This window comes from Phalacrocorax aristotelis, chromosome 1 (genome assembly GCF_949628215.1).
Source record: "Phalacrocorax aristotelis chromosome 1, bGulAri2.1, whole genome shotgun sequence".
In the NCBI taxonomy this organism is placed as follows: domain Eukaryota; kingdom Metazoa; phylum Chordata; class Aves; order Suliformes; family Phalacrocoracidae; genus Phalacrocorax; species Phalacrocorax aristotelis.
Genome location: NC_134276.1, coordinates 129,810,961 through 129,838,960, shown reverse-complemented (window position 1 = coordinate 129,838,960; position 28,000 = coordinate 129,810,961). Strand labels below are relative to the sequence as shown.

At 44.4% G+C, this 28,000-nt stretch overlaps 1 protein-coding gene across 2 annotated transcripts; it reads right to left on the bottom strand.

Annotated features, from left to right (window-relative positions):
- Positions 1-2: 2 nt before the first annotated feature.
- On the bottom strand, positions 3-28,000 carry MAB21L3 (mab-21 like 3). Of its 2 annotated transcripts, XM_075106957.1 has the most exons (7): positions 22,668-28,000; positions 13,605-13,745; positions 11,408-11,479; positions 8,518-8,809; positions 5,367-5,548; positions 4,388-4,582; positions 3-1,243 (listed from the first exon to the last, which is right to left on the bottom strand). In XM_075106957.1, the coding sequence occupies exons 1-7, from the start codon at positions 22,713-22,715 to the stop codon at positions 1,010-1,012; spliced, it is 1,164 nt and encodes a 387-aa protein (XP_074963058.1). In that variant the 5' UTR covers positions 22,716-28,000; the 3' UTR covers positions 3-1,009. The 2 variants fall into 2 exon arrangements, with proteins under 2 accessions (XP_074963058.1, XP_074963067.1); XM_075106966.1 differs by lacking the exon at positions 11,408-11,479.

Below are 28,000 nucleotides of genomic sequence, written 5' to 3'. Positions count from 1 at the left end.
TTCGGTTTAGTTTCAGTGATTTAATAGCATTAAAACCAACATTCTGTATACTCATTGTAGAACTCTCTTCTTTTGAGACACTAAAAATGGTTTTCTCTTTAAACATCCATAGTATTAAAAGCACTGGGGGTTTTGGAGCTAACAGCCTTTCAGAAATATTCTCCTGTACATCACCCCAAAATACGTGGGTGCTAACAACTAGGGAAAGACCTGCTCCTCCTCCAGCCTGCTGGATGGAGCCAGGGGTGGGAGTGAAATCTGCTCTGGCAAAGCCCCCTGGTTGTATGGCACTAACACAACTGGCAAAGGCAAACATGAAGAAAACTTATTTGAAGCTACTGGAAGAAAAATGGAAGTGGAGAAGAGAAAAATGAGGAAGAGGCAGCAAAAACCACCATTTCTCCTCTTCCTTCCCTTGAGCTATTCAACACTAGCAGCAAGGTTATCTTCATACTAGAGAAGAATCCCATTTAATTGGAGATGAAGGCATCACCGTGCCTCTGAGAAAGCTTCCAGCTTCAATACACTTCAGAAATGTTTCTCTGCTCTTCTGCAGAGCTGGCCTGTGAGGCAAGCAGGGAATGAAACCCTCTGTCCTTGCGAGGAACGGGGAGGCAGCAACAATACATGTGCTAGGTTACACAGCCAGTAGGCAGCAGAGCGAGACTTCTTTGCACCATTTTTCTGCTTAGGTGCCACAAGACTGGAAATAGTGAACAAGGCAGTGCCTGCTCTAACTGACACAGAAAGTTGGGTTTCACTGGCTGTAGCTTCCAGGCAGGCTGTCACTGTTGAAAGCAAATTAGATCAGCTGGGCATCAAGCGATACCTCCCATCAGTTTTCACCACCCACTGCTGCCAGCTTGACACTTCTCTTTCACACTGCATGTGCCAACTGTCTTATAAAGCCAGCTGCAACATCTACTGGAAGGACACAAAGAACAACCACAGGTGGGGAGAGGAAGCAGGGAATTGGCTCAGGTTTGGGATGAGGAGGCCTTTTCCTGCCTTAGTCCAGGCAGAAGACGGGGTTCTCCAAGAAGAGTGTGAGCTTGCTGGCCACCAGGTCCAGGTCACTGGTGTTGGCATATTTGAGCAGATTGGTGTTCTTGACAAAGTAATGCTTGAGGAAGTGCTGGCTTACACACTTGTGCAGCTTCTGCACCAGCCTCAGAAAGGCTTCGGGGAAGCAGCGCCAATCCTTGGTGCGTGGGTATTTTTCACACGTCCAGAATAGCACTGTCTGCAAGAAGCAGATGGGAGAGAAGAGGTGTTAGAGGTTCTGTCGAGGGCTCACACAGCTTACTAAGGCAGTTTTAGTGCTGGTAAATGGCTGACAGCCTTGGAAATCAGAGAGACTCTCACTACTATCTCCCTATGTTAACATTTCTGCGATGGAGGGGTCACAGCTAAAGCCTCCTCTGGGGATGAGGCAGAGCAACTCTGATGTGCCTGGTTAGGATCTCTCTCCAGAGGAGCCCCTCTCCATTAACTGGGCCAAAAACCCAAGGAAAATGGTCTTGCTAAAATAATCTTAGCCTATTTGTCATCCTCCAGCAGGAGCCTCTGTAGAAATGCCAGGCATTTTAGAATGTAGAAAATGGCCTATTATACAAGTGTAGAAACCAGTAGGTGCAAGGAAGGAGAGAAAAATAATCAGATCAACATAATTATTTTTTAGCTTCAGCTGTATTTGTGCTGAAGATGAGCACAGATCTGCATCCCAAACAGATTGAGGTACCAAGTAACTATTGCAGGTGCAGGGCATGCTTTCTGGTCAAGTGCAGCCTGTTTTTTTCTGACATGTGATACTTCCAGCATGTGCTATGTTCTCTTCCTCCATGTTTATTTTATATGATTTCACATTTAAGAAATCCATAGTTAAAATAACAAAACACATATGATTATTGCTCTTATATGGTATTATTTTCACACTGCCCATGTTGCACTTTTCAGACTTTCCTATGACTGAGAAGAATTTTCTCGAGGTACTTACACTTACTGTACCAAAAAAAGTCATACTGACTGACTTGGTCAGCCTGAAGTCAGTTTTTAAAGTACAAAGTCACCCATCTTGGGTTCAGTAATTCTGCTAAGTTCCTTCCTGTCATCTGAACCCCAATTTTATTTTGCAGATTCAGCGACCCAAAAAGACACCTACAGACACTGTGACATGCAGCCGAACTACAGCCTTCAACTCCTCTGTTTCTTCAGAGGCAGAATTTCATCAAAATAAGCCACACTCTTCTGGATTGCCTGGTTTGTTTTTTTCCTCCGGTAGGCCTTGCAATAGTTGTAGCACTGACAAATTTCTTCTCAGACAGCTTTTCAAATGTGAACAATTTTTTGTTCACAGCTGCAATAACCACAAAGACTCTTCTTAAACATTGCCAGGGAATAAAAGATGTAGTGAGGTATTCAAGCTGTAACTCTATGAGAGCTACTCCTTGGAGACTTGCAGAGCAGTTACCTTTCATCACACTAAAACTACTTCAGCAAGATCTATGGGCAGCACTTGCAATGATAATTTTGGAGGGAAGGAAAATAGCCATGCTCTTCCAGTCAGGTGACAAACAGGTGATCTATGCCCAGCATTTACTGAACCATCTCTAACTGCTAGCTGTCTACTAGAGGCATAGATTTGGCTTTCAAAATGTACCTAGGTCTTTCGTGCTTCCTGATCTTGAACTTCATTCCTACGGAGGTAAGCATAATGAGTGCACTTACTGGGTCCTCTGAGGCTTTTGCAACTTCTGGGGGAAGGATTTTCTCTGTCATAGAGGGCCTTTTTCATGTGGTGCCTTGTTTAATAATAATTTTGGATACCTCTGACAGGGGAAAACTGATAATGTGAAGAAACACTAAGCCTCTACTCAACTGCTGGTTTATCCACTGACTCTTTCTCTCTTGTTTTTCTTTTTTTTTTTTTTTAATTTTCTTAATGTAAGTAATGTTGAAGCATTCCTTCTGTCTGGTAAACAAATCCTCTCTCGCAGTAAAAGCCTGAAGTATGGTTACAGTAAAGAGCTGAAGAGCTTCTAAAGAGCTTTTTATTTTGATCAAGAGTCCCTGCAACAGCACTTCCTGCACCTCTTCTCCTTCAGCCAGAGAAAGAGATGGTTATTAATGGTTAAATGGTTTTCCCCTTTCTCCTACCTATGACAGTTTTTCCACCAGGTTGTTCTTATAGGCACCAAGAAGTCTTGCATTCTGCTAAGCTGTAACCAGCCTCATCAACTTTTTTTTTAACTCTATCTTGACTTAGATTAGTCCCATGACTATAATAGCATTTGATGGTTGCAACTTTTTCTTTAGGAGAAATCTTGGCATTGCATCTGGTTTTGGACTCCAAAAAATCAGTAACTACTGTGGAAGCCTGGCAGCTTGAGGCTTAATGGTGGGAGAAGAACAGCCTCTCCCTGGCAGTTCCAGGAGGATGGAGGCTCAGAAAACAGGTTTGCTCTACTGTCTGATAAATGCCTCTGCCTGTGGTCCATCAGTGTCTGCAGCTGTCAGATGTGGGGATGGAGTTATAGCACAGCCTTCTGTCTTCTTCACAAATGTTGTTTGAAGCTATCTTGAACCCTGAAGCATGTGCAGGTAGGATGCTATGGCCCCTTTTCCTCTTTTTTCCCTTCCCATCCCAGGTGAAACACCACTAGAACTGTAAGTTTGCACCTCATTCATGAAATAAGGCTCACCTAAAAGAATTTTGTTTGGTGTAGTTCCACAAAGACAAATGCACAATTTTCCTCCAGACAGATAGATGGATATGGGTGGCTGGGATAGTAAAAAAGCAGGAGGTAACCATGCAATTAAAGACAGTATTACGATGCCTATGTGAAGTCAAAACAGAGCAGGAGCCCTATCTCTAACATATTTATGTTCACAGAATAATAGAATCATTAAGGTTGGAAAAGACCTCTAGGATCATCAAGTCCAATCCCCAACCCAACACCACCATGCCTCCTAAACTGTGCCCTGATGTGCTACAGCTACACGTTTTTTGAACACCTCCAGGGATGGTGACTCCACCACTTCTCTGGGCAGCCTGTTCCAATGCCTGACCACTCTTGCAGTAAAGAATTTTTCCTAATATCCAATCTAAACCTCCCCAATGCAACTTGAGACCATTTCCTCTTGTCCTAAATGTTGCTGCAGTCATAATGTTCCTACAGGCTTTAGTTTCTTCTTCTTGAAGTTTGGAATGTATATTTACTGAACTTCTTGCCACTGTAAAGCAATGAAATGGTACTGCAGTTTTGACAGTTACCTTAGAAGTTACATAGACACTACAGTGATTTATGCCATAATATTTTGACATTACTGGATGGAAGCCCCTGCAACAGATACTGAGACCATACCTTGGTATCATGGTGATGCCTACCTGAAGGTGATAAGCTGTGATGACAGGCTTATTTCCGGCACACCAGACATCTTCCTTCATCTGCCTCATGACCCTGAAGCACTTCATGCGACAACCACCATCTTCATCAAGACCTTCCATAAGTATATGCTCAGCCCGGGAGAAGCACAGCTGCCAGTGATAACTGGAGCGGGCCAAAAGATCAAAACCAAGTGACTGCAGACAAAAGGGGAAGTGTGACACCAGATTAGAGGCAAACTTCTCTGAGCAACGCAGAGAGATGTTACAAAAAGGATATATGGCATTTCTCAATGTGTATTCCAAACACAGCAGAGGCAGCAAACATGGGTCATGCTCCCATCCTAATTCCTAGTCAAATGGCTGTGCAATTTGGTTTGTTTCCTCATGTGCTGACATCAGTTATTTCCAGGAGATCCAGCCCTAGAGGCACCAGGTGCAGTACCAGTAGTGCTGCTAAAGCAGAGGCAGAGCTCTGCAGGCACTTTGCCAAGGAGCAGCAGGTCGTACATGAGAGGTGAGCAGGATTGGAAGGCATAACTGGACCTGCAGGAATGTGGCAGCTGGGGCTGAGCTGGACTGCCAGAATCCAGCCATGAGTTTTGTAGGGGAAGATGGGATTAAGCCGGAGGGAAAACCACAAGACAGAAGCCCATTTGCAGAAGGCTTATATGAGGCAGAGCAGGACAGCAAAAACGATGCACATCAGCACTGAGCTACACAGGCAGAGCTGTGTGCGAGAGACTCATGCAATAAACAGTTAACTCTGTTTTTGTTCCATAGAATTCACCAGTGTAAAGGGGGAAAAAAAATCCCAATAAAATCTGACAGAACGCTTTGAAATATCGCTTTTCTACAGAATACACCTTCTGACCATGCTGTTGTCTGCCATGCAGTCCTTCAGTTGGGAAACCACTGTCAGCACCGTCAGACACCTGTGAGGTGAATTCTGGCAGTTAGTAGTGCTTTTTACATTGTTCACCTTGATGCACTGCACTTTTTCCTGGGAAGGCCAACGTTTAAGGCAACGAGGCCACCGGGCTTTCTCAGGCCAGCAAGTTGGAATCTCCACAGCAGGGACCAGCTCCACCTCGACCTGGGATTCTGATGTCTCCACAGCCACCCGGACCACTGAGCTGAAGCTCTCCAGCACTGCCACTTTACCTGTGAAAGAACAGCAAGAGACGATAATCAAGAGGAAAAAGTCCTTTTCCACAAGCCAAGCAAAGGGCTGTCTAGGGCCTTGCAGTTCCATTGTTCTGTCTTAACACTTTCTCTTCAGTGCCATAAGCAGAATACAAGAAAAAAAGTTATCATCTTAATCTACCCTCGGGAATGAGAACAGGAGGAAGATGAAGGAACAACTAAGTTCTCAGTTTTACACTCAATTTCCTTGCTTCTGTTTTCCTCTGTGGGTCCCCTCCAACCCTAGGACCAGCTTCTTAAAAATACAGACAACTGATGCAACATAACATTTCTAATAGTACAGTACAACAAGGAGATCACTACAGATTAGAGGGGACCAGATGAACACTTTGTATCTGAAGATCTCCTTATTCCTTCAGAGAACCCATGATCAGACCAAATGACTTATCTTTGCTGGTCACTCAGAATGTACTGTGGGGTATCCATAAGTTTTGTTTCTGGAGATGTGTTTGCACAGAAAACAATGCCAGAATTTATGGCCTGTTATGCAGAGCAGTCATACAAAAAGGGCTAACTGATTGCCTCACTGGGACAGCTGAGTGTCAAAAAGAGTTAGTTCCATGGTGATTTGGAAGAAAGAAGTTTCCTCGGTGAAAGAAGAGTGGCTCATCTCCAGGAACAATGTGCTCTAAGAGAGCAGAAAGGAATGAAAGCTGCAAATAATGGACTTAGTGAGATGTTTCCTGTTGGTCCAGCTGTGCTCATGGAAGAAGTTTCTGGGTCCAGCTTTCCCTGTCATTCTGGCAGGATCACTGTCCCTTCAACTTCGCCATTTGAGCAAATTGTGTGATCATGCTCCACCTACTGAAGTAAAAGAGCAGATTACCATACGCCGGTTAAATAGTACTGTGTTAACCCACCTCGTTTTGACTGGCACGGGCTAAGGAGTAATTTCACAAGGAGCCGACACAAAAGACTTGAAGGGACAGTGATGAACATGTACCCTCACAGAGGAAATATCTGCCTCCTCCCAATGGTAATTTAGCATCTCCTCTGGGAAGCGCAGGGGTGAATCACTTTGCAAATAGTGAAGGCTGCCCCAACCAGAACTTCATTACCCTCAGTAAAATCTGTATGTTATTTCCCTGCTGAGCCAAGCCTGGCACCAAAACAGTAACTGTACTGCTCCCAAGCCCTCAGCAGGGATTCCTAGCAGCTGAAAAGCACTAGAGCAACCACTGTGTCAGCATGTAAATACATTCATAGTATTTCCAAAAGCAATGTAATTGTGCTACCTATTTTTCCACCAATGAAAAGTGACACACCGCAAAAACTGGTTTTGCTGGTGCTGAAAGAGTTAATAAACAGGGAAGCAGTGAAATCAGGGAAACTATTCTGTAACTTTAGTTGTACTATGGGATGAAGGAAGTTCATTCTTCACAGAAACAAACAAAAATGGTAATTACTCCTCCTGACCTCATCTTAGCTCACCTCCTCTGTCTCAGTCTCCTCCCAGCTGGCCTTACAAAAAAGGCATCAGAATCATCAGACCAAACATCACGCCTTGGGCCTCTTGGAAGTACCTCTCCTGGCTCAACAACTTGATGTACTGCTGCTAGACACAATGACAGGTTTTCACTTCAACAAAATGACTTTCACATAAGTAAAGCCTCAGATGCAAGCTCATTCCATCTGGTCTTTTCAATGGTGAAATTTTATTTGCATCAACCTTTCCATTTCTATGATAACAAATTTTCCTGGAAGAATGCAACGACCTAGCTGAGCTTGACTTCAACATGTCACCATCATTCAACACCACCATCCCTGGAGGTGTTCAAAAAATGTGTAGATATAGCACTTCAGGGCATGGTTTAGGAGACATGGTAGTGTTGGGTTGACGGTTGGACTTGATGATCCTAGAGGTCTTTTCCAACCTTAAAGATTCTATGATTCTATGTTTTCTCCTGTGACTAAAATTCAGAGTGCTATCAGATGAGTGAAAATTGATCCTATTTCTCTGGAATACAGAAGACCCATATCAGGCTGCTGACGAGTAAAGTCATCCTGGAAACAAGCCACAGAAGAGGAACCACAGTCTGGATTTGGTCATGTCAGAGTATCTTAATATGTAGAGATGGACAAGGACAATTTAGCTTGGACCAAGCCATGTGTTCATTAACTGAAGTCTATAACATGCCTGTAGGATGCTAAGAATTAAGCATGAGGATTGCTGTTCAGGCAGCGTCTTGCTACAGATGTTGCAGCTATGAAGGCATGTTGCACATGCTACTGATTGCATTGTCAGTGATCAGCACTTCCAGTATAAATAGTGACAGGAAATAAACAGGCACTTTGGATTGCTCACAGAGGGATCAGCGCCACTACTGAAAGCAAACTTCCTGCGTCCAGTTCTGCAGAAGAGAACTGGAGTAGCCTGGGTGCTGGGGAAAAGAGTACTTGTCCAACAGACTTTGCTTAATTAGGATTCCTTCCACGTAGTTCCCACCACCCTATGCTGGAAAGCTATGGGCAGCTGAGGTTTCCCCAGAGTATTATCTGCCTTATAAACATCTTCAAGTACTTTCTTCTCTGACTTATGCATCTTCCTTGTATCCAATTTTCCTATAATATCTTCCTTGCTAGTCTAGATACATTGCAGCTGATGGAGTAGAAAAAAGATTTTTCTCAACAAATTCCTAAATGTTCTGAAAATCTGTGTTGCATCTTGCCTGAACTGTGAGGGTGATGTTGCTGGAGACTCTACCCAAATTCCTAAGAAAGGAGCAATATCTTGGGTATAAAGAGGCAAAGAACTACTTAATTCTATCCTCAGTGCAGGTCTACATGCATGACTGAAATGGGGTCCCTGATTTTGGAGGGGCTTGTTGCATGTCAACCAAACAAACACTTCCTGTGTGTGACAGTTTCCCTTCTGTCAACTGCAGAAGACAGCCAGTTCCCCTTATACCTGTCCCCACTAAACTCACTGGAGAGGTTACAGGAGATAATTGACTTCTCCACCAGCTCCCGGAAGATGATAAGGACTTTGGCTGGAACCAGATCTCCTTCGATGTTCACATCCGTTTCATGCCATTGCGGAAGGCTTTTTGAGAACTGCTCCACCTCTAGCCATTGATGCAGTTCCTCAGGGTCCCGCACGGAGGAGAGGAGCTTGGCTCCATGCACGGTGTAGTAACGCCAGTGCCGTACCTGGCATTCCCTGTAGCCGGTCAGGCCGCGCAGAGGGACTGTGATGAGGAATTGGCTGGGTGCCAAGACCTAGGAGAGTGCAGAGAGATTGAGAGAGGAGACCAGGGCAGATCCATGAGCCTGGAGTAAGGAAAAGAGGGTTAAGGAAGTGAAAGGTAAAACTGGGGGCTTTGGAGAGAAGGAAAAGCCATGGTATGATGGGAGCAATTGGTTACAGCCAGGACCTGTTCCATGCCTGTCTGAGGGTTACTTTGGAGGTACACAAACTAAAAGGAAATTGTCTTAGAAGGAGTCTGATGTGACAGCCATGGCCCATAGAAGACGAGAGCGCACTGACTTATTTGTCACAACACTTGCAATGGTTTCCCCCATTCCTTGTTATTTCTAGTCTGCAATTGTATGAGATATAATATCTAGCAGCTTCCAAGGAGTGGAAAAACATCAGAAAGCATGTGTTGAGAGCCAGAAAAGGGAAACAAAAAAAGTGCAAGTTATTACCTCAGAATTGTTACTAGAGATAAGCCTAGAGTTCAATAGTAGTAATAACTATGGCAGAAAGTGGACTTTTCTGATCTCTTTCAAAGTCCACTACAGACATTAGTAAATTAAGGCTATGGCCCATTCATTTTACAAGTGTTTCACTCTGCATGACTGTCCTTTAAGAGCCAGAGATGTGAGGCAAGTGACATGCCTGAGCCTACACAGACAGTGGTACTCTCAGAAATAAATGCAGGTCTTTGCCAGCTGTCCTGTATGAACCTGCATCTCCTGCTCAGCAGAAGCCAGAAACAATGTAAGGATGGAAATAGTAACCAATGGACAACAAACCCTCAAATAGGCTTGTTTGCAAGCCAATTAATTGGTTTCACTGTGGAAATGACCATTTTCCAATAAAACCAGTGCTGAACCAGTATTTGCAAAGAGTAAATAAGGTGACGCAAATACCATGAAACCTCGTACTGGCACAGGGCATAGCCAGACATCTCCAAACACTAGTTTGGAAGCATTTGACAATCATGGCTCCAGGTATTCAGAGAGGGCATTCAAACTCCTTCAGGCTTTTACCATGTTGACTCAGAAGCTTCTGAACCCCACTTGTTACCAAGCCTAACTTACATAGAGGTTCATAAGGTGAAGCTGCTGCACAAGCAGGATGTGAAGTGACAGCTGTTGCGGCTAAGTGGTTATCTCAAGGTAAATGAAATGCCCTTCTCACTCTCCTGTAATAATCAAAAACATTCTGGTAGCCTTCCTGGTAGCTCAGCTGAATTAAAATATTACTGCAGAGGTGCCAGGGTCCTGAGAGCACTAACAGGCTTTGATGGCCCTAAGCAGCCTTTCTGGAACTTCTACCCATACCTTCTGCCCATGGGCCTGGGACCCCCATTTCAGCTCAGCACCGTGCTATGTTGTAGGAGTGCTGGTCTCCAGCCATGTGACAGCTATGCCTGTACTGGGCCATAGACCTTGTTGTCCTACCTGCAGACTGCCTTCCCAGCCTGACCTCAGACCTACCTGGCTACTGTGGACTTGCCTGGCAATGAACAGACTGCATCTGACCTTGGTTACTGCCATCAGGCCTGATCCTGACCCGGACGAGTGCTCCTGGCTTGACCTCAGACCTGCCTTATCAGCACAGACTTGCCTGATGATCCAGACTCTCAGCTGTTCACAGCTGCCCTCCCTAGGTCTGCCTCGCTCAGGGACCATGGGGCAGGCATTGCCATGTTGTTGTGCTCACCTCCTGGCTCCCTCTCCCACAGGAGGCAGCTGGTCTTCACTGCTCCCTGGGAAGATTTGAAATAAAAAAGATGGCCAGCAAGAAGCAGAGAAATGGCAAAGGAAACACCAGAAGGCCCTTCTTTTGTCAAATTTAAACCACCTAAACGCAGGAGGATACTGGAAGGATGACATTTCAGACCAAGATGACCTGCACAAGTCAGATTTGGTGGAGCTGAGAAATCCTGTGAGCGACTCAGGAACGAAGTGCTAGGCTTTATAAGGAAAAAAATACAATGGCTGTCATGAAGTTACTACTTATCTCACTGCCTCGGCCACATTTGCAGATAAACAACCGTTCCTTCCCGTACCAAGATGCTGACTTGTATGCCCTGGCACCCAACAGATTTTAAAGAGAAGAGCTGCAGGTGTTATGCGAGTGCCTTCACATACAAGTCACAAGGCTCCTCCATCTGGGGCTTACCAGGAAACACCAGAAATCCCAAGGCTGGAGATGGCACTGTAAAGCTGGGCAGCTGGTGTCCTCTTGGCATAAACAAATCCCAGTCCCACACCTATGCTCTGTCACACGATGGTCTTACACACCGTATGCAGACCATGGGCCGCAGCAAGTCACTGGCTTGAACAAGAGCCTCAGATTCCGGGATGTGTAACTTGCGGCCAGATCTGCTGTATTAAAAACCTGCCTGCAGTATGCTGGGCAAATTAAATACAGCCTCATTCTTGTGATCCTGGCCAGGATATCCCAGGGAGGCAGAAGCATTAGGTTAGAAATAAAATATTTACACTTTGAGCAAACATGCCGGAGAGGTTGAACTAGTCATGGGAGGATTGGTTAGGTGGGTGAAGCTGTCTGGAGAAGAGGGTGGGTGAGGAGGAAGCAGGCACTTGGACTGGCAGGCACCACGTGGCAGGAAGGCTTTGTACCTGGATGGATGGGTGGAATGGGCGCTTCCCCCGAAGCATAGCTGACCACTTGGCCAGCAAAGCTGGTTGATCCTGAGAGAATCAGAAAGGAAAAAAAGAAGTACACAGAACAGAGAGAAACCGTGTGCCAGGTCATACATTCACAGAGCAAAGCTGCAAGCTTCCTTTGAGCCTATTTGTTAACGGAAAATCCACCCCTCCACCACCACAATTACAGAGTTAAAAGCTTGGCAATGCTGTTGGGCAGTGCTGTACTAGTAGTTACTCTGGATGCTAACCTGCCTTTTACACCTTACTGAAGTTTCCACAGCCTTTGCATCATCCCTGCACAGTTGACAGCTGCAAAAATGGCAGGCCACAACTAAAACCAAACACTTAAAATTGTAAAAACAAAATATTCCATTTTGTCTATCTGAATTTTATGTGAGTTTTGTATTAAAGATTTTGACTTTTTGCCCCCGGGTTACAGAAAAACAATGAATATTTAAAGTCTTTTCTTCTATATTCCCCACCAAGCCCTGCATATTTAGATGGAAGCTTGTAGCTTCTCAACAAATCTAGACTCCTCATCATGTTAAATTAAGTCCTTTAATCAGAAGCTGAAAGTTCTGAAAAGTTCCTGTAAGTGTAATTGATGGGAAAAAAGATGTTGCAAAATTAAACACACAATAGTTAATAAATTGGTTTTCCCTTGACACAAGTCTCCTCTATGTTGAGTTATGTCAGCAGCGATATTAAAGATTCTATTTTTTTTGGAAGCAGAACAGCCAAAGCAAAAAAAAAAAATTATTATTAACCCAGTTTTTCTGCCCCATACCTACAGGACAGTTACTCAGGCCCTCCTAGTGTGACTACCACAGATTTATAGCACCGGGTTCAGTTAAGTATGAATAACAAATCTGCTACTTTTAAAGAAAACAAATTTTGGGTATTCCTTTTAAGCAGAGGTTGTTCAGATCAGCCTACCATAATACCAAATTACTGCTCAGAATAGATTGCCTTGGTTTTGTTCTGCTTTGTTCTCCAGAACAGCAGTTTTACCCTGACCCTGGTCTTATCAGGGTTTTATTAGCTTAGGGTGCTTATTAGCCAAGCAGGTTTGTTCCAGCATGAGAGGTGGATAGCAGACTATGACACTAAGGAACAACGGACCAGGATTTGGCACCGTTTTACGTCACCGCAGTCATTCCTACTGGCAAGGCCACATGCCCTGGGATATGTGAAATTCCAGAAAAGTTATAAACCTAAATGTTTTTGTCCCCAGAGCAATAGCCACATTTCAGACTGGATGAGTATATTCTGCCTCCACCTCCATATCCTTTCAGCAGCTTGATACACACAGAGTTCTCCCCTTCCGATCCCAGGCAGCTGCAAAAGTTGCCTCATGCTTTTACATGTTTGGTGTGTTTTGATCCGTAACTGGCTGCCTTCTAGTGTAAGGGTTGACATAGCTAGAGTAGGTAAACTACTTCAGATGAAGAAGATAATTTTCATTCTGAAGTTGCCATTGCTATGATAGTTTCTTATTTCCTTACTCTAGCTGTTCTTGTGTTAAGTAGTCACAGGAAATACCCAGTCTTCTCCTGTCACAGCTGGGATAGAACATTATTATTTTCATATTTGATGGTCTAAAATGGGGAGGCATTTAACCTCTCCCACCAATAAGCACATTTCTTCCCAGACAAAAAGAAGTTCCAATCTGTGACCAATAAAAAACATATTTTTCTGAAGGAGCTTTCTAATGTTCATAGCGGAAGAAGGATTTTGGATTTTTTTTTTTTCTTTTTTTAGTGAGTTGACAGGTTTTCCACCTGTGAAAAATATGAGTCATAGCTCATGAAGGCATGAGCATTTTTTTCTTCTTATGTTACTGCTGTACAAGTTTTCCTTTCTGTCTCCCGAAGAGCTTTGGCTTCTGCTTACAGATTGACAGGTCTGGCAATAGACTCTCTCTGTAAAAGCAGCAGCTGTAAAAAGAGGCTCTGCGTGATTTACTTGGCCCTCTCTGATGCTCCTCTTGTTGTAAGATGTCCACGAGTAGGTCCCTACTACATAGTCAGTTACTAGAACTTCCACAGTGCATCGTCTATGGTGGTTTGGGTGGGGTACCTGTCCACACAGACACTTATACAATGAAAAAATCACTTACTGACTGCCCACAAGCTGCCAGAGGGTATACTAGAGGTCTTGTTCATACCTTAATATTCTCATTGTGAATGCCAGAGTTGGAGATAGCCTGGAATCGTGCGGCCTTATAGCTGATTTCCACAGTCAGTTGCTGGATGATTTTCTGCACCTCCTCCACTGCTTTGGAAACCAGATAATGTCGCTGTTCCACCTGTCAGTTCCAAGACAGACGGTTCATGTTACAGGTAACTGCAGTCTTTGTCTCCAGTGGAAAACAGATAATTGACTTAAAGCATCCTGAAACATTTGTGCCTGGGTTGCGCTGGGAATAAAACTTATTGTTCCCTGAAAATTACAACCAACTTGCCATGAAGCAGAGCTCTTGCTTGTGAACACTGAAGGGCCAATACTCAAGACTGCCATGGATTAATTGATATTTCCACACCAATACCAATGATGGAAGGGAAGGAGTTCATTTCATGGATACATTTCCTATCAACCAGCTACAGTCTCATTCTTTACCCATTTTGACGCTGAATACCCAGCTATTCTGCTGCATATACTTGCCATTCTCAGAGCCAGGATATGTTTCATTCAAAGAGCTGACAAGACTTCAAGAATTAAGGATACCCTGTGCAATAGCATTTAGATGCCTACATAATACGTTGAAGATATCCATACTGTCTTCATATCTGAAGTACAGATGAAAGTCCATTCCTAGATGGAAAGAACGTATCTTTCCACAGGTAGTCCCACTGGGGACTAGATGATTCTGTGACTTGATGGATAGTCCTTCAATTCAAGCAGCAGTAGCATAATTATTTATTAAAAATTATTTCAGTGGAAGGCCTGAGTCTTGGAAGGACTAAGATGAAGTATGGACGACTCAGAAAAATACAGATGAACCCGAAGCTCCACATACTACTAAAAACGAACAGAGCATAAGGGAATGGTCAAAATCTGAACAAGAACATCCAACAGGAGGAACATGGAGGAACCATGTTAGTAAAGGACATTTAAATATTTCCCGAATCCTTACATATTTACCAAAGCGAAGAAGAGATTCAGATACTATTAATGACATTCAGTAAATATTCCTCATTACTTATCCAGAATTACCTATGCAACATGAGATATGAAGACCATTTACTGTGCTTTTTTGCATCTAATGCTTTATCTCATTTGGTTGAAATTCTTGCTTTAATTTAAGTTTTTTCTTTTTTCTCATCATATTCTACTAAATCTCACTGTTTGGAGGCAAGAACAAAATTCAAAACCAGATATGAGGTTTGAAAGGACTACATCAGAAAATGAAAACCCACCTGAAGCTAGAACTAAAACTCCAGCTGGGCTATTTGCAGGCATGAAACAAGAGTGTTTAGAACATTAGCAGCTAGCTAAAATGAATGATCAAGTTACAGCCTTTTGTTATTATCAAAGACCAAAGCAAAAGGAAGTAAGCTTAAAGAAGAAATTTTTTACAATGAGGGTGGTGAGACACTGGAACAGGTTGCCCAGAGAAGTTATACAATAGAATAATAGAATCATTAAGATTGGAAAAGACCTCTAAGATATCAAGTCCAAGTGCCAACCCAACACCACCATGCCTCCTAAACCATGCCCTGATGTGCCACATCTACAGGTTTTTTGGACATCTCCAGGGATGGTGACTCTACCACCCCTCTGGGCAGCCTATTCCAATGCCTGGCAACACTTTCAGTGAAGAAGTTTTTCCTGATATCCAATCTAAACCTCTACTGATGCAAATTGAGGCCATTTCCTCTCGTCCTATCACTAGTAACTTGGGAGAATAACCAACACCCACCTCACTACAACCTCCTTTCAGGTAGTTGTAGAGAGCAATAAGGTCTCCCCTCAGCCTCCTCTTCTCCAGGTGAAGCAACTCCAGTTCCCTCAGCTGCTCCTCATACGACTTGTGTTCTAGACCCTTCACCAGCTTCGTTGCCCTTCTCTGGACACGCTCCAGCACCTCAACGTCTTTCTCACAGGGAGGGGCTCAAAACTGAACACAGTATTCAAAGAGTGGCCTCATCAGTGCTGAGTACAGGGCGACGATCCCTTCCCTACTCCTGCTGGCCACACTATGCCTGGTACAAGCCAGGATGCTGTTGGCCTCCTTGGCCACCTGGGCACACTGCTGGCTCCTGTTCAACTGGCTGTCGACCAACATCCCCAGGTCCTTTTCTACCAGGCAGCTCTCCAGCCACTCTTCGCCAAGTCTGATCCAGCCTGTCCAGGTCCCTCTGCAGAGCCTTCCTGCCCTCGAGCAGATCAACACTCCTGCACAACTTTGTGTTATCTGCAAACTTACTGAGGGTGCACTCAACCCCCTCATCCAGATCATCGATAAAGATATTAAACAAGGCTGGGCCCAAAACTGAGCCCTGGGGAACACTGCTTGTGCCTGGCCACCAACTGGATTTACCTCCATTCACCACAACTCCTTGGGCTCAGCCATCCAGCCAGTTTTTCACCCAGCAAAGAGTACCTCTGTCCAAGCCAGGAGTAGCCAGTTTCTCCAGGAGGATGCTGTGGGAGACAGTGTCAAACGCTTTACTAAAGTGCAGGTAGGCAACATCCACAGCCCTTCCCTCATTCACTAAGCAGGTCACCTTGTCATAGAAGGAGATCAGGTTGGTCATGCAGGACTTGACTTTCATAAACGCATGCTGGCTGGGCCTGAACCCTGGTTGTCCCGCACACGCCTGGTGAGCGCACTCAAGACAAACTGCTCCCTAATCTTCCTCAGTACCGAGGTCAGGCTGACTGACCTGTAGCTCCCCAGATCCTCTCTATGGCCCTTCTTGTAAAGGGGCATCACGTTGGCAAGCCTCCAGTCATCTGGGACCTCCCTGTTAACCAGGACTGCTGATAAACAATGTAGAGTGGTTTGGTGAGCACTTCAGCCAGCTCCCTCAGTACTCTCAGGTGGATCCCATCTGGTCCCATAGACTTGTGAGCATCCAGGTGGCTCAGCAGGTCATAAACTACTTCCTCCTGGATTACAGAGGGTTTGTTCTGCAGTCCGTCTCTGCCTTCCAGCTCAGGAGGCTGAATAACCTGGGGATTCCAAAAGCCGTGAACTCCTTTTTTTTTCTGAGCCCCAGCAAAAGCTCCCTGTTCAGTCAGGCCAGTCATCTTCCCCACCAGTTCGTCTTACGGCACGTGGGGACAACCTGCTCCTGCACCTTGAAGATTTCCTTCTTGAAGAATGCCCAGCCTTCCTGGACTCCTTTGCCTTTCAGGACTGCCTCCCAAGGGACTCTCCCAACCAGTGTCCTGAACATGCCAACGTCTGTCCTCCAGAAGTCCATGGCACTGGTTTCGCTGATGCCCCCCCTTCTTACTTCACCAAGAATGGAGAACTCTATCATATCATGGTCGCTAAGCCCAAGATGGCCTCCAACCACCACATCTCCCACCAGTCCTTCTTTGTTTGTAAACAAAAAGCGTGGATGACCCATTGCTGGAAGTGTTCAAAGTCAGATTGGATGGAGGCTTGAGCAAACTGATCTAGTGAAAGATGTCCCTGCCCCTGGCAAGGGGGTTGGACTAGGTGATCTTTAAAGGTCCCTTCCAACCCAAACTATTTTGTGATTCTATTCCAAGACTCCTGTGCCCTGCCTGCTTAGCATCTGCTTCAGCATCTAAGCAATGCTCTTCTCCCTGTCAGAAAATACCACTGACAAGCACTTCATTAAAAGTCCATTTGGACACCTTTATGTCAAATGTTGAACTGTCAGACAAAACACTCAAGTGTGTTGAAATGTGTCCCAAGACCTGGGAGGTGACAAATAGCTGCACTTCTTCACAACAATGGACCATACAATGCATTAAAAAGGACTAGTGCTTGCCTAAGATCAGTTAACCAATGAAGAGCAATTGACTAACACTGAACTTGAAGATAAGCAGAGTTTGAATACCTCCCCCCCCAACTAAGTTAACAGTAGTTTTACTAAGCCTGAATAGTTTTTGCAAGCAGAAAATATATCAGACAGCAGTATCATATTCCCTTTGCTGGGCTCTCATCTACCCTTGACATAGAATCATAGAATGTTTTGAGTTGGAAGGGACCCACAAGGATCATCGAGTCCAACTCCTGTCCCTGCAAAGGACAACCCCCAGATTCACTCCATGTGTCTGAGGGTGTTATCCAAGTGCTTCCTGAATGCTGTCAGGCTTGGCGCCATGACTGCCTCCCTGGGGAGCCTGTTCCAGTGCTCCACCACCCTCTGGGGGAAGAACCTTTTCTTAATATCCAACCTAAACCTCCCCTGGCACATCTTCCTGCCATTCCCTTGGGTCCTGTCACTCTTCACCAGAGAGAAGAGATCAGCACCTGCCCCTCCTCCTCCCCTTGTGAGGAAGCTGCAGACTGCAATGAGATCTCCCCTCAGTCTCCTCTTTTCCAGGCTGAACAAACCAAGTGCCTTTAGTCACTCCTCATATGGCTTTCCCTCTAAACCCTTCACCAACTTCATGGCCCTCCTCTGGACAGTCTCTAGTAGCTTTATATCCTTAATGTGCTGTGGAGCCCCAAACTGCACACAGCACTGGAGGTGAGGCCGCACCAGTGCAGAGCAGAGCGGGACAATCACCTCCCTGGACCAGCCAGCAGTGCAGGGCTTGATGCACCCCAGGTCACGGCTGGCCCTCTTGGCTGCCAGGGCACACTGTTGGCTCATGTTCAACCTGCTGTCAACCAGAACCCCCAGGTCCCTCTCTGCGGGGCCGCTCTCCAGCCTCTTATTCCCCAGTCTGTATGTACACCCAGGGTTGCCGTGCCCCAGGTGCAAAATCCAGCACTTGCCCTTGTTAAACTTCATATGGTTGGTGACTGCCCAGCTCTCTAGTTTGTCTAGATCTCTCTGCAGGGCCTCTCTGCAGAGTATCAACTGCTCCTCCCAATTTTGTGTCATCAGCAAACTTAATTAGTATTCCTTCTAGTCCTGCATCTAAGTAATTTATGAAGACATTAAAGAGTACTGGCCCTAAGAGGGACCCCTGCAGAATCCCACTAGTGACCAGCCCCATTTACTACAACCCTTTGAGCCCGACCCTTCAGGCAATTGCTCACCCACTGCATTACGTCTTTATCCAGCTGTATGCTGGACATTTTGCCCAGGAAGATACTGTGAGAGACAGTATCGAAAGCTTTACTGAAATCCAAAAAGATTATATCGACTGGCTTCCGTTGGTCAGATAGGTGTGTAACCTCGTCATAGAAGGAAATTAAGTTTGTTAAGCAGGACTTTCCCTTCATGAACCCTTGCTGGCTGGGTCCAATGACTGTGCTGTCTTTCAGGTGTTTTTCAATAACTCCCAGAATAGTCTTCTCCATAATTTTGCCAGGCACAGAAGTGAGGCTGACAGGCATGTAGTTATCGGGGTCATCCCTGTTTCCCTTCTTGAAGACTGGGACGTTTGCCAGCTTCTAGTCAATTGGGACCTCCCAGATTCCCAAGAGCACTGAAGAGTCATTGTCTCGCTATGACATCAGCCAGCTCTTTAAGTACCCTCAGATGAATCTCATCAGGCCCCATCGACATATAGGGATCTGGCTGGAGCAGCAAGTCCCGCACAAGTTCGGGGTCGATCAGGAGTTTATAACTCCCACAGTCATGGCTCTCTAGCCTTGGGGTCTAGGGGTCCATCATCGGTGTTGAAGACCAAGGTGAAGAAAGCATTAAATGTCTCTGCCTTGTCTATGCCCCTGTTTGTGAGGTGACACAATTGTCATCAAGTAATAGGCCAATGTTATTTCTGGCTTGCCTTTTGCTATTAATGTGTTTTAAAAAGCCCTTTTTATTGTCCCTCACAGTACTGACCAGCTTCAACTCTAATTGACCTCTGGCCACACAAATTTCCTCCCTACAGTGGCAAACAGCATCTCCGTAGTCCTCCCATGTTGCCTGACCTTGCTTCCACTGGCCATATACTTTCTTTTTTTGCCTTATTTCTAGAAGATCAACCAAGCCGGCCTTCTGCATCAGCTGCTTTACTTCCTACACTTTTGGATTGCCTGCTCCTGTGCTCTTAGGAGGTGGTACTTAATAGGTGACCAGCACAGATGGACCCCAGCACCTTCAAAAGCTTTTCCCCCGGGGATCTTACTAAGTAGTTCCCTGAGCAACCTGAATTCTGTTCTCCTCATACCCAGAGTTGAGGTCTTGCTGGCAGTTTTCCTCCTGTCACCATAGATTTTACACTTGTCTGCTTCATGGTCTCTTTAGCCAAGGCAGCCACCAATCGCCACTTCTCCCACTAGACCCTCTCTATTAATAAGCAACAAATAGAGGGAGGCACCTTTCCTAGTTGGTTCCCTTAGTACCTGTACCAAGAAGTTATCATCCAGATTGTTTAGGAATCTTCTGGACCTGTTTGTACCAGCAGTGCCGTATTCCCAGTTGACATCTGGCAAGTTCAAGTCCTTCCGTGAGGACAAGGGCAGATGACTTAGGGGCATCCCTTAGTTCCTTAAAGAATAACTCATCAGTGTCATCATTCTGGCTGGGTGGCCTATATTAGACTCACATGACAACACCCGTTTTATTGGTCTGTCCCTTGATCCTTACCCAGAGGCTCTCAACTGTGCCATCACCAACTGCAAGCTCCATGCATTATTGCTCCTCCACTACATACAATGCTAACCCCCCTCACCTGCCCTGCCTATCCCTCCTGATCCTGAATCTTTGTTAACAACACATAGTTCCTTATGTTTATATGATACCCTTTAATTTCCCCAATAATTTACCCTCCTCCTCATTCCAATTCATCCTTGTTCTCTGAGACCAGTTTTAGCTAGCTTACATGTACTTTTTTTTTTAAGAAAATTTATATTGAAGAATTTTAGTCCACGTTCATTTTCACCTCCTCATCTCAGCTTTCATTTATGGCACTTCTCCATCTGTAGCTATAGCTATTTTCTCTGCCATGTTTTTGCTTATCCAAAACTCCTCAGAGCACTCCAATAAATTTGACTTGCTCAACAAGACACCTAATGGTTTTTCCAACAAGCAAATGGTATGAGTGGTTAAGTTGTCCACCTGTGAGAGCTTTTAGACACAAACCCCAGACTACTACTATTGAAAGTACAATCACTGTGGGTCAGCTCAAACAGAGGTCTAAGAATGCCCCTGTACGCATTGCTCATGCTATGTTCTCTCTAAGGGGCACCTACTAGAAACACCTTCTGCCATCTCCAGTATCCTGGGAGAATCCTTCCAACCCAGCCTGACCCCATTTAATTGTGCCTTCATCATCTACTGGCTACGCTATAGCAGTTGTCATGAAATCTTTAAGACAGCATAGACTCTCAAAAACCCTATAAAGGTATCACAAAACACCTCTTTCTACATGTACTCCTTATCACTGGGGCAGGGATAAAAGATTAAAGGGAATGTGCTAACTTGTGAATGACAATTAGCTCCTAATCATGCTATTGGAAGATATAACCTTCATATAGAAGGGAGGGCATAAAAATCAGAAGACAGAACATGAGTGAGTGAACACAGCTTCTGAAGAGCCAAGGCATTTATCTCACATGTCTTTAGCACCAGCGTGGACATGTGAGAAGAGACAGAATAAGTTCTTTGTTGGACAGCCACTTCTACCACCTACTGGCATTCCCCTTACCAGGTCTTAACTTTGGAAATCATGCCAAAACAAATGCACAAAACCAGAACAACATGTCAATTAAGGTTTTATTATGGAGGAAGGAAACGAGACTGAGATTTACTGGGGATTGTTAAGAACATTTAGGTTTGTTCTTATTTACCCAGTCACACCCACTCCATATGCACTTGAGTTCGTCCTTTGCTGAGTGGCTTAAGGAAGAAATCTTTGGTATCATAGACATTCATTGCACCAGGTGGTTGACCTATTTTCAAACACAGGCAGCATTTTACCAGCAGAACTGTGGCTGCCTGAAGGTTAGGCAGCCTCACTTGCGCAGGAGATTCAGGAGCAAGCAGAAACTAGGAATCCATCAGAGCTAGAGGGCTGCTCGAAAACAGACTTTCAGTAGAACCTAAAACATTGGCAACTATGAGCCTCACTTAACTACACTCTCTTTCTGTTCCCTGTACCTATGGCAGTCATATGAGCATCTTCCTGTGCATGGCTTCCCTCTGTTCCCTCCTTTGTAGCCCCACTTTATAAATCTTCAAAGAAGTGTTCACTATTATAGCTCACTGAACAGATTCTGATGGAATGATTTTTCCAGTGCACAACACTGTGTGTCTGAAAATGAAAATTCTAACAGAAATACACCTACTTGTCACCAAAAGATTTCCATAGAGAAAACAAACCTTTCTTACCAGCCCCTCCACGGTACTAGAATATTTCATCCTTTACAAAAAAAGAACACCTTACAGTTTTCCATTTTGAAATATTTTTTGCTTTGGTGTCTTGCATTTTGTTGGGAAAGCAGACTATAAAATAGAAACTAGCTAAGTACTGTGATGAAACATGTCAGCTTTAAAAAATGTTATGGCTCACTTAGAGTCACTTTTAATAAACAGTATTACTTCATTTCATAATGGGGAAAAAAATCAAATGCTGGAATATCATAAAATAGAACACGTGGTTCCAGCCTGCACGTGTTAATGAGGCACGTTATTTTAATCATGGTATATAGAGATGTATCCTTAGCTGAGGTGACAGACCTATGGGTGAAGTCTAACAATATATGTCTGTCTCTCTAGTACCTACATGCATCTTTCTTAGAGGCAGCCCCTGGTATGGTTTTGGTCTTGTTTCTGTCAAGCCAAGACCACTGGACAAGGAGAGAGGCAAGGACCTGTCCTTAGATTAAATGCTGGCGATTATAGCTAGTCTCACACCTGGAATCCCAGATTGAGAGCAAAAATTCAGAATATCTGAAGAAGAAGAGGACAAGCACCTTGAAAAAGTAGGCTACCAGCTGAGATCCCTGATAACATTCTGCAACAGAAACCTAGAAATCTCATTAGAAATACAGTTCTCATGGAACTTCACCCAGTCTTGTTTCAGAAATGAAGACAGCAGGCAAGTAACTAACTGTCAAGTTTGGCACCCTTCAGAATCAACACCTAGTGTGGGAGACAGAAAATCTGGACAGATAAAGCCTTACCTTGCTCTGGATGTAGATTTCTACATCTTCATCTGTGAATGGTTTCATGGCAAGATGGTCTTCGCTGCTCTCTAAAGTGTGAATTCACTCTTCACTTGCCCACCTGCCTCTGGAAGTAGAGGGACCCTCAAAGCAAGCTGCTCAGAGCCTTCTTGCCCTGTGAAGCTCAGATCACCTAATTCTTCTGTAGATGAATAAGAAGAGAGAGAAGCAAGGAAATATGCCTACTTAAAAAAATATTATTTTCTGGTCTGAGTAACAATGGTGACATCCAGCTGCTTTGGAAAACTAGCTCCAATTATTGTTTTCTAAGTTCAATCATTATTATTCATCTTGTTACTTTTAACTGGTGGGTCTTGCATGCAGGCACACACAAAAATATCCCAGCTACTGCTCTGTCTCAGGGCAGATCTGGAAGTGCCTTTCAGATTGCACTGCAGATTCAGTATGCTCGTGCACAACATTATTATTCTGTGTGCCACAAGTACTTCCCTGCTTCACTAAACCATTTGTTAAACACTCTCAGCTATCCCTTGTTGACTTCAATCCACCCACGTTCCGTCTGAAACTGCATGGGTATTTTTACACCCAGATCATTCATTTAGGTTGCAGTCTGCAGCCTCTGCTCCTCTCCCCTCCCCTCTCCTTATATTGCCCCTCTCTCTCCGGCTGTATTGACAGTAAATATACTGCAGCCTGTCCCCTCCTGTAGTTTGCTTTGCTTTCTTTACAGTAAACAGACAGAAAGCTGTCTCTCGTTTTCTGCCAGCAGCTCAGCTAACAACCCCATATGGATAATTCAGAGGGAAAAACAATTGATCAGGCCTCATTGATCCAGCGAGGGTTGGTGACTTTTAGAAAAAAGGGTACAACAGCACATGGAAGGGAGTGACAGAGTATAGAGATGAGACCTCATGCTGCTAAGTGTCCCTTATTAAGGAATGCACACTCCACTTTTGAGTAAAATCATTATTTCCTCCTGGAAACTGAACTTTGACATCCCTTGGCTGATTTATTACTTCTACAACAGCTGGCAAAAGGTAGCACTTGGGTAGGCACTGGGTGCTATCTCAGGGCAGGCACCGTTGTTGCTAGTTATCCTTCATGTTGTTCCTTATTAATGGCCAAATACTAAGTATGTTAATGGAGTACCAATACCTCCAGGACATCCGACTCCCCAGAATCTACAAATCAAACCTTTCTCTGTGCCTCCCAGGCATCTGCCTTCATCTTTTTGCTGAGGGACTTGGGGACTTCTTCATAAAGATGTGTAGGCATTTACTTCCCAAACCAGCTTTCATAGGAGCTGAGAACTGGAAAAGATAAGCCCCCTAATTTTTAGGGAACCATACCTCATGCTGGCTCACTTCAAGACTTACTGGCTGTCTTTCAGCATATGCGAGCTCTGCTGGGGAAGTCAGACAAAAGGCAGGATCTGAAAGAAGGTGAGTGGAACAACACGTTAGCAAGGACTCACAGGGGCAGGTTGGATGGGGGTACGTCCAAGCAGGGTGTGTAACAGAGGAGAACAAGCCTTTTAAATGGTCAGATTCTGATAGAAGTGTGTTTCTAAAACATTAACTCCCTTGTGCCTCCTCAGGCAGCTAGCTGTACATACAGAAGACAACTTCCTTAACACTACCATACATTAATACCCAGAAACTCATACGTGTGTTAGGAAGCAAGGGGAGATTAAGGATCTCACTGTCATGCACCTGTAAGGTCTCTCCTCATGACAGCTGTCCAGAGTCACAGGTGCTGGCAGACAGATGAAGAATGTGTTTTTGGTCCTTTTTCTTGTATACAGTAACACACCTTATATTTATAACCCTTTTTGTACTGGCAAACACTTCTCCAAGAGGGTCTAAATGTCCCTGGCTCCTCTCCTCATGGTGAGGGAAGGTGGCATAAAGTCTTGGACAAGAACTGTCTTTTTGGTTTATGTTCAAGCATATTTAAGTTCAAGCCCAAGTTTCTGCTGAAGTCCAAGGATCTGAGCAACAGTTCCTGCCTTCTCCTGCCATCAGGAGAGAATAAATAACTCTCCTTTACCATCACTGTTAAGGAGGTACAAGGGGAGATGCTGAGGCAAAAGCAACAAGAAACCCAGTATCAAATGCAACATCAAGCACAGGTCTTTCTCAACTCCGAAAACTTCTTGCTCCAGCTGTAAGAATTTGCTGCTTCATAATTTCCTTGGACTTCAATGAATCTGAAGAAAGAAAGAAAGAAAGAAGGAAGAGCAGTTACAAGAATTGGATGCAGGAGATCATAGCAGACAAGACAACTTGCACCAAGTGCCTATGGATTTTATTATGCTACTTACAGGATGAGAAGAGTGCTATCTGATGGACAGAAAATACTGCAACCAATAAAGGCCCTTACACCAACAGCAAAATACAGTACAGTTTAGAGTAGCCACAGGCCCTTCTGTAAAGGGAAAAGCAGCATGGTGGTATGGGAGACAGCAGCCAGTCTTGACCTCGCTAAGAAAAACAGACGTCTCAAGGACTCTCATTTGTTATGTGAGGACCAGACAGCACAGAGCACAGGAGGAAAGTAGGGGCAGATAGTCAGGTGTGAGGAGGGAATATTACTGTGGGAAAAACCTGCATCAGACGGGAAAAATACAGAGAAAGGGAGTGCAGAGAAAGAAACATCTGCAGAGAAAAAAGAGGACATAGACTCAAAGTGGGAAGAATCCAGGCTCCTCCAGTGACATCTGTTGAACTGATGCAGTGTTGTTGCAGTGAAACTTTCATCCATCTTCAGCCAACAGTCACGGCTTTTGCAGCTCACCCCATTCAAAGCTCAGGATTTCTCCCTTGCCTTTTTTTTTTTCTCCAATTAACCACCCAAACTACAAAAGCAAACCCATGCTCCTGGCTGGTCCTTCTCAGGGAGCATCTATCCTCACAGTGCTTGTATAGGAAAGTAAGATTACAAACGGAGAAAACCAAAGCTGGACCCAAGCTCCAAAGGCCAATAAACACAATCTCCTGAGAAAACACTTCCTCTGAACCTACAACTTAATATGCCCCAGGCACACCAGCAAGAGGGAGTGAAGAAAGGCTATTTCTTGTTCCTCACTCTTTGAGAAACACAGAAGGAAAGAACACCCCTCTTGTCACTTAGACTCACCTCCTTTCTCCAGGATCAGGCATATCTTGTTCCTTGGAGGAGAATGTTTGCTAACTGTTGCTTTTTGAGCAGCTTACGCGCCACTAACACTCCCTGAGCAGGGGAGGCCATGGCCTGCCACAGAAATGTGCCTTCACAAAGAATCAGCCGAGGCCATGTGTTCTCATCCAGCTCCCTCAAGTGTCAGCCTGACGGCCAAGCCAGCCATGGACTAGACAGATGGGAAAACCTCACAACTGCTCCATGGAGATACAAAGCACCCTGCTGAAGCCAGGCAATGACATGAAGACAGAAACAGAAAAGGCCTCTTCAGTTCTAGTTAGCTCACAATCCATCAGATTTCATGGATCTGAGCCCTCTAAAGAGCTTTTGAGCTTTGTTAATTTAACAAAGTAAATTCCCCAAGAATACTTGTTTCTAAGAAGATTCCCATCTGTGCTGAGAATGGCTACCCTTCTGACACCTCCAAATCCCTGTCTTTTCTCTTGATTTTTGAAAGAGGCTTAAGCCCCCATTGAGGTCTGGGCATATTTCTGACAGGGAGGTTCACCTTCAGTCAGTTCTTGCTGAGGGCACTGCAACCTTCCTTGCCTCTTTTGCATCCCTTGGGAGGTTATCAGCATCACTTACATAGGTATCTGACCACAGACAGTCCCCCAGATTCTGCCTGATGAGCATCCATTGGTTTATCCATCTGTTCCCAAGCATTTTCAAGCCACGCTTCAATATCTTGGTCTTCTCAAGTCGTAGTTCCCTGCCTGCTGATCCGCATAAGTTCATCTGAAATGATTCAGCTATATTACATCCCCCCATTTATTTTATTTCATTGCCCACCTCATAGCACCTTTTAAAGGAGTTCAGTTTGTGGCTACTTTCCTTTGTACCTGTGCCTTCATCTGTCTATCAGTAGTCTTCTAAGAGGATTTAGGGATTTCCTAGTATCTGCAAAGATACTGAATCTACAATATATCATCATCATTCATGCCTTTGGCAATATCCAGAACTAAATATGATTGTGGATCTGTGAAACCCACATAAAAGTATTCCATGACTGTATATCTTGAATGGTATTAGACTGGCTCTTGTATCTTCTGAAGCTGCCAAATACTAATGCTTGCCATGCTTCTCTGGCTTTGCTTTCCTCACTCTTCAGTCTCAGAGATATGACAAATAAATTTGAAATCTACAACTGAAAATCATCCGAACTGTGAACGGTACAATAAAAAAAATCACCAACATCTTGTAAATAAGAGCAGTAGTATTAACTCTATGGGGAAGTCCAATATTGTGGCATTTTCTGTTTGGCAACTATAGAAAAACTACCCATATGGAACAGTAGGCATGTATTAAAAAGCCTCTACTAAATCACACAAATGAGTTGGTCCAATGAACCACTTGTGACTCACAGATGATCTGCAGTAGAAACAAATAAGCCCAGTTGAAGATGCTGCCTTCCAGATGAAATACAACCCTTAATCTGCAGCTGCTAATGATGACCCATCACTTCTTGCTCTAATTACCAGAGGCATTAAGTCTGTTGCATTAGCTGAAGCATGCACTTGGGTCAAGAGAGGCTATCAAAACAAATCAACCCAGTAGATTTAATAATCTCTGACAGTTCTCTTGCCTTCTTAAACTGTTGCCCCATTTCTCCCCATTAGTGGATTAAATGACTGTACAAAATGAGTAATTGTAGCATGAATCCCCTATAACATTTGTGCTGTAAGGGTCTTTAGCAGTGATGGTTCAGTACTGTTCAGCGTTTCCATTCAGAGGATACTAGCATAACGTAATCAGGCTTTTTGGGGGCACAAGTTCTGTGAATTTGTTTGTGTTCTTCTCACTTTGTCTTTTAACGAGTGGATACAGGGAAAGGGGATGCTTCAATGACAGAAGCCTGCGATGGACTACAGGGAAAAGTAAGCGCTGCTAATTCACTGTGACAGCATCAGAATCACATATGGATGCCAAATTGAAATGCTTCTCCACTCATTCCCACCCCTCACCAATCAATACCTGGCAGGCTCAGAAACACTCCAAATGCCTATGCTGCTTATTCTCACTGCCACATGTTCTCACATTAGCCTTGGGCCTGCACTTCATATCAAGTAAGTTAAAGGTTTATATCCCTTCCAAACTAAGCATTGCATTGGCTCACGTCCAGTGGTTTATCAAGCCTGATATCTTTTTTT